The sequence below is a fragment of the Ceratina calcarata genome, unplaced genomic scaffold (assembly GCF_001652005.2).
Source record: "Ceratina calcarata isolate Rehan_Ccalc_2016 unplaced genomic scaffold, ASM165200v1 scaffold16.2, whole genome shotgun sequence".
Lineage (NCBI taxonomy): Eukaryota > Metazoa > Arthropoda > Insecta > Hymenoptera > Apidae > Ceratina > Ceratina calcarata.
The window spans coordinates 99,662-105,996 of record NW_017137284.1 but is presented as its reverse complement, the minus strand read 5'-3'; the positions used below and the strand labels follow the sequence as shown (position 1 = coordinate 105,996).

General features: G+C 37.7%; 1 protein-coding gene across 3 annotated transcripts in view; it reads left to right on the top strand.

The window, feature by feature from the left end:
- LOC108632528 (lachesin) overlaps positions 1–4,730 on the top strand; it is a 268,437-nt gene extending 263,707 nt beyond the window's left edge. For all 3 annotated transcript variants that reach the window (XM_026819746.1, XM_026819747.1, XM_018037179.2), the window contains one exon: positions 560–4,730. In XM_026819746.1, coding sequence (XP_026675547.1) covers positions 560–633 — 74 coding nt within the window. In that variant the 3' untranslated portion in view covers positions 634–4,730. The remainder of the gene's footprint in view (positions 1–559) is intronic.
- Positions 4,731–6,335: the final 1,605 nt, after the last annotated feature.

Here is a 6,335-nt window from a genome sequence, read left to right as displayed (position 1 = left end):
AGTTAGTGAAGCAATAACTCTGAATCATATAAACTAAGATTGTGGATCGTTCTCCAACCTGAAACCTTAAATCATTCTTGACCTTTCTTCAGTCCTTACTCATAACCATCCCCTCTTTCTTACTTTACTTCCCCGAGTTTTCCTTATTCTACAACCCAACAAGAGTTAAAATACTTCCGTCTTAAAACTCGTATTAAGTATAGAAATAAAGTCAACTTAGAATTCTTATAGTCATCTCATTCCTTGTTCTCGTGCAATCCAACACTGATACCATAAGGATTTTATCTTTATTTTGCATAAAGATTCACAGTCTAATTATGATACATCGTAGAAAAGCAGGATATGTTCCATTATGATCAGATCGTATACAATTTTAATTGACATACTCGTATGATTGCTGTTTGTATTTTTGTCCTTTCATCATATAAATAATGCAAACATTCCAACAATTAAGAATGCATATTAAAAGATTTATTTATTGATTAAGAAATCTCTTGTTCTCTTGTGTCTGATTGATATTTTTCTTATTTGTATTATATCACGTTTTTATTTTTTTCAGACGTGGCGACGAGCGTCGCGACGACAGGGTTGCTCTTGGTGGTCGCGCTGATCGCAACGTCGATCATTCGATAAAGAAGCTACGAAAAAACGCCTTGAGAATGTCGATCATCATCTACAATTTAAGGACTGTATTTAAACCGCGGAGCGCAAGAAAGTTAGCGTGCGCAAGCATCATAAACGTATACACGTAAACAAGGAAACAGATGGTCAAATGACTGAGTAGTTAGTGTCGTACTAAAAAGAAACACGGAAGAACGATAATAAATAAGAGTTAAAACACAATTACGCGTGCCAAGTATCGGTGTAGCGCAAGTGTCCGAGGCCCATGGGAACGAGGCGGGAAGTGCGGAGTAAGTAAAACGAAGAATTATTTCTACAGAGTAACATCCGAGTGGAAAGGAGATAATGGTGAACCGGCATCGGTGGGCAAATCACAAAGTGCAACGACTATCGCTTTCAGTGTAACATATTGTATAACGCCGTAATGTCAGAGTACGCGCCAACGGTCTCCAATATAGCTGAAAAATCATCAAGCCTGTTCCAGTCCACAATTTAAAGCTTTATCGAGTATTAAATCAATTTTGAAAATGATAATAGAATTTATTTGATTGATCCCTAGGAATTTTCATATCTTCAAGTACTTCAAGTACATGCAGGTGTACTCGTGTTCTGCCTTTAATTAAACTTCATTACTAATTCGATCGTTTAATCCGGGGACACCCTGTATAAAATCGTGCACAATTCTTGAATTGTCAGAAAAATTCTATTACTTTAATTCAGTTGATCATGAAAAAAGCAGATAATGAAATTCATTGATTCATATGAAATGTCGTGTCTTCATCCATCTTACTTCTACGTAAAATAATTTAATTTATGATCAATTCTTAAAGGAAGAAATCAGCGACCCAGAACTGCCACCGATTCTTATACATTTTTTCATACTCAGTCGAGTTCCTTCCCTTTTTCATTTCGTTTGCAAGGTGTTCTTCGCGGATCTCATTTGGATACTTGAGATTAAAATGTCAGATTCGGTACAGAGGGTGGGCACGAGACAGTAAGGAGGGGACGAAGATTAGAGGTCGATATAGCATCGTCGAGGAAAACTATTATTTCCCTTCTTTCTGATTTTCCCTTCCTCCTTTATTTCAATATTCATATTTTAAATGCATAACAGATTGTAAAAACATGGATTAAAAAAAAAAGTGTATAAGAATTTGGACTTGAACAGGCTCGAGGGTATCCTATAATAAATAAAACCCAGAGTATCAGGAAGAAATGTAAATTAAGAAGACGCACCGAGGCACATTTCGTCAGGGTTAAATAATTCTTTAGAGAGTGTCCAGAGAGAGGAGTGCTCAAAACATACGTAAAAATATCGAACGACAAGGAAAATATTGAAACGCTTAAAAAGCACAGTGCTACATTATAAATAAGTAACGTGTAGGAGATAAAAAGTAAACTTGATTAACCGTCGCATTAGTTTCGCCTAGCGAGTAAAGCGTGTTTATCAGGTCCTAAAAGAACATCAGAACATTTTCGAACGTAATTTCACGAGATACCTCTCACAAATTTTCAGTTTACACCCCCAGCTTTGCTGCCAGTAATCACGAGCGTCTATTTCGATGATTTACGTTGAAAACAAAGTAGAAATCAGATCCGAGAGGGAAATGGATGGAAAATAAAAAGCAGTACATTCCGGTTTGATTCCCAACGCAATTTGCACAATGGAAATCAATGTACACGTGTGCTGCGAAATATCAAACGGGACCTGTGGATTTTAATCCATCAAGGGAGCCGTGGCTCGAAAATCCGTAAACGCGTATTAATTGTAATCCTGCGTGCGCGTTAAAGCAGGCGCGAAAAAACCTCACCGAGGATGAGTCTCCAACAGTACCGCTTTTATAAAACAATGGTAAATGAATTCCACTTCAATTAGAAAGATTGTCTGATCCAATAATTTCTATTACTCTAATTGAAAGTAATTGGCAAATGTGTAAAAGCGAACAAGTACGAGCTCGTTTTCGGTTTTATCCACGAATTAAATCCTGCTGAGCTATTATCCTTAATAAACTCCACCGAAGACTGTTTATTTGCGACGAATCAGGATGGTTAACAAAGTTTAACAGCGGCAGGCCTTCGTTACTGTGTCGATTAATTTATTCGCGTGTTAATTAACGAGGCTGGTTCGGAATTTCCTCGGTGAACGCGCAAACACCGGCGGCGAGGTTTAAAGCGGACTTCGAACTACTTAGGAATATCCATTATTCAGCGTACATCTTGTTTAAAGCAACAGGTTCGTGGGAGTCCCGTTGCTCCGTCGCGACGAACTCCGCGAACGGGTTAAAGCACCATGATGGATTAAAGAAGAGTAACTCGGGGATTACCGCAGACTTACCACCGCAGCTCCATGCGACGGATCTTCAGGTCATCGTACCCACGCATCTAAGAACAGAATCAGACGATCTCTCATCCAGCCCTCGAATAAACAGTTTTCGTCTGTACATCCTTTATTCGTTTTGCGAGCCTCTGTGTGTCGGGAAACGAAATAATATATCGATTGCAATAAATGAGATCCATTAGTGTTCGTGAACAGAAATTATGCTGACCTTGCAGCGAGCGCTTTCGATATCATCAAAGTAACTTAAAAAGAGTCATTAATCTTCCCTCGAGATCAATCGTTTCTGTTGACGAATTAATCATGTGAACAAACTGAAGGCAACGGAGTCTAATTAGCACGATGCTAGTTGATTTTTAATCTAATTAGAGGGACTCCTAATTAGCAGAGATCAGCGGTGAGCAAAAAGCGATGCGGGGAGTAATTCTATTCTCGTCGAGCTGATTTCAACCGGGAGACACGGAGAGAACAATGACGCAGGTTGCACATTTATATAGAAATATCGGCCTGAGTATAATAACGTTCGACTCGTCAGCTGGCGGATTCTGTAAATACGAGTAAATAAACTAAGTAAATATAATAGCTGCCGGAGGTGAACAAAATTCCGGGACGGACGATTCCCGCGACGACGGCTCGGTGCCGTCGTTACGCTTTCGACGAACGAGGACCGTTGACGATTTTGCTCCGACGCGAGAACATTTCGCCCTGGTTTCGTATTGAATTTAGAGTAAGTGTAACGAGAGAGGCGTCCGGTTAAAAAGCGAGTTACGTCTACTCTCTGGCGAGCGGAACGATCCACGACTGGATTTGATTCTTTCAAGAAACGTAGTCGAAACATTTGAATAACATTTAACTGGATTTATGTTCGTTTGATATGAAAAAAAGTAACAGAATTGTGAAAAAATGAGATTGTACGTTTTCGGAAGATTCGACGTAAAAATGAAATTGTTGAATAATAATTAGTCCTCTTTGTAAAAGAAATGAATGTCATTGTTCGATTGAAATGCTTTAGATAGGAGAATCGGGTCCAGGGTGTTCGAATCGTATTCCTTGCGATATATTTTCGTTTCGCCGTTTCGAATTGATTTCACCGAGTTTTGTACTATCGTTGTAAACAAGCGAGGGTGTGCGCGGGAAGAAGAGTGAATAATACCGTACATAGGGAGGATATTTTGACCTTAGCGTATAACGAAATCGACGTCGCGGTCGTCTCGTAGCGATTAAGTGATTTTAAGTGATCGATCCCATCGCTTTCCGTCGAAACTCAACGAGTTACTATCGATCCACGCTTCGTTTACTTCTATTTCGTAAGAACTATTCTGAACATCGAAGGGAAACAAAAAATTAGGAGATTTTTCTTGTAGCTTTTTAATCTGTACGAGTTTGTGTTGGTAGCTGATTGAAAAAAGTGTCTGAGACGTTTCCAACTTCTTTAGAGTCTCGATGGAAACCACTGGAATCGAAACTTGCAAATAAAACGAATTAAACGCGAAGGTATATATGTATACATAACACAGAATATAAATATATAAATATATAAATAAATAAATATAAATATGGATTAAGTGGGACTATTGAGTAATGATATATCATATATTATATATATTGTATGTTACATGATATATTATTATATAATATTATTATGCTTTGCGCCGTTGAGTTGAATGTTGTTATTTACATGAGGAGAATAAGAAAGTGGGGAACTGAGAGAGATTCTTATGGATACACTCGACATATGTAATAAAATGTGGGCAAAGTAACTGCCGTGAAAAAAGTTATGCGTTCTTCATTTTTCATTGATCATCTCAATCCTTTAATAGTCCTCCAATATATATAATTTTTGTAATTACTTTGATGATGCCAGGAAAATTGTATTAAAACTATCTCAAATAAATTAATACAGTTTAATAATAGAATTAATAATCAAATTTGGCATATAAATAGGTGAAGCTTTTAAAAAGTCGTCGTTAAATTGTTAGAAACCGAGACTACCTAAAAAAAACGCATATCTTCGAATCTACTTATCGTTTCCCATTCGAAGTTCAATCAAGCAAGCTGCGGGATCGAAATAAGTGTCGGCGAGGGAAATCCGCGGACGAGTCTCTATCTAAGATCGGCAGATTAAACACTGCGAGGGGTGGCTGGCCTCGTGTTTGCCGTCGCGTCGAGATAGGTGCGTGAAAGTTCAACAGCGAGCACACGTCTGGCCGAGTGGGTGCGGGGCGATAGGACGCCGACCCGTAGCGAAGGTATATCGGCCTTTACACAATATTTCGCGAGGGGGTTATTGCCAGCGATGTTGTAACAGCCGAGTCACCGGCCGCATACTAACCGGAGGATTAATTCACGCCACGCTGAGGCCAAAGTCGGCTTACGTAGACGAGACCGTGTGACTTTTCTCGGACAACTATCCACAGCTTTTGGTGTTCACTCTGCTTACAAGTCGCGATTACGGTGTGGGAGCTTACGAGTTTTACTATAGAAATAAAGTATCCTAAGTATTAAACATTAATTAATTGGCAGTATATTTAATACTCAATATGAACATCTAATAAATATGCATATAGCTTAATAAAAAAAATTATAAATCTTTTATACAATCCATGAATAATCATATTCTACATATTACATATACAAAATAAATCATGTTCTACATATATCCTCCAAAGCACGTTAAATGGTTCCCATTGATTATTTTTACCACAAACTTCAATTATCAGAGGATTAACAAACTTCAAAGAAAAATCAATGCGTGACTTGAAAAGCGACAGCCCGTTCAAACAGTAGCAAGAATCGGGATTATCTGCGTTGATGAAAGCTGGACTAATTGCAAAATACGTGCACAGGGAAAACTTCGCTTGATATTTATGCAGTCGCGGTTAAATTAAAAATTGATGTATTTACTGTGGTTTACAATAAATAACAATAAATAACTCGCGATCGATTATAATTTAACAGAACATCAGAGAATTAATGGTTTTCAATCTCTCATTTGTAAATATAAAATTGTGTCTCATGCGTTATATATTTTTTATAATTTACCTCGAATGTATGTGCATTCATCAATTCTTGTTTCACCTGATTTTTCAATCTAAAATCTCCCCGTTATCATAATTTTGCGCATTCAAACTCTTTTTAGGAAACTAAATTACTGCAGATTAACAACAACATTCTTCTAAAAAAGTGCAATGTATAATTATGAAAATAAAGTTATCGTTTATAAAAAAAACATTGTACATTGGAAGTAACGGAATGGCTGTTTTAGAGTAAACTGGACACGAGCACTACACGAGCGACAGGCAATCGACAATATCAATTGTAACAGAAGTTCCTCGAGTGACTAACACAGAGTTTTTAAAGCATCATCTATAAACTGTTG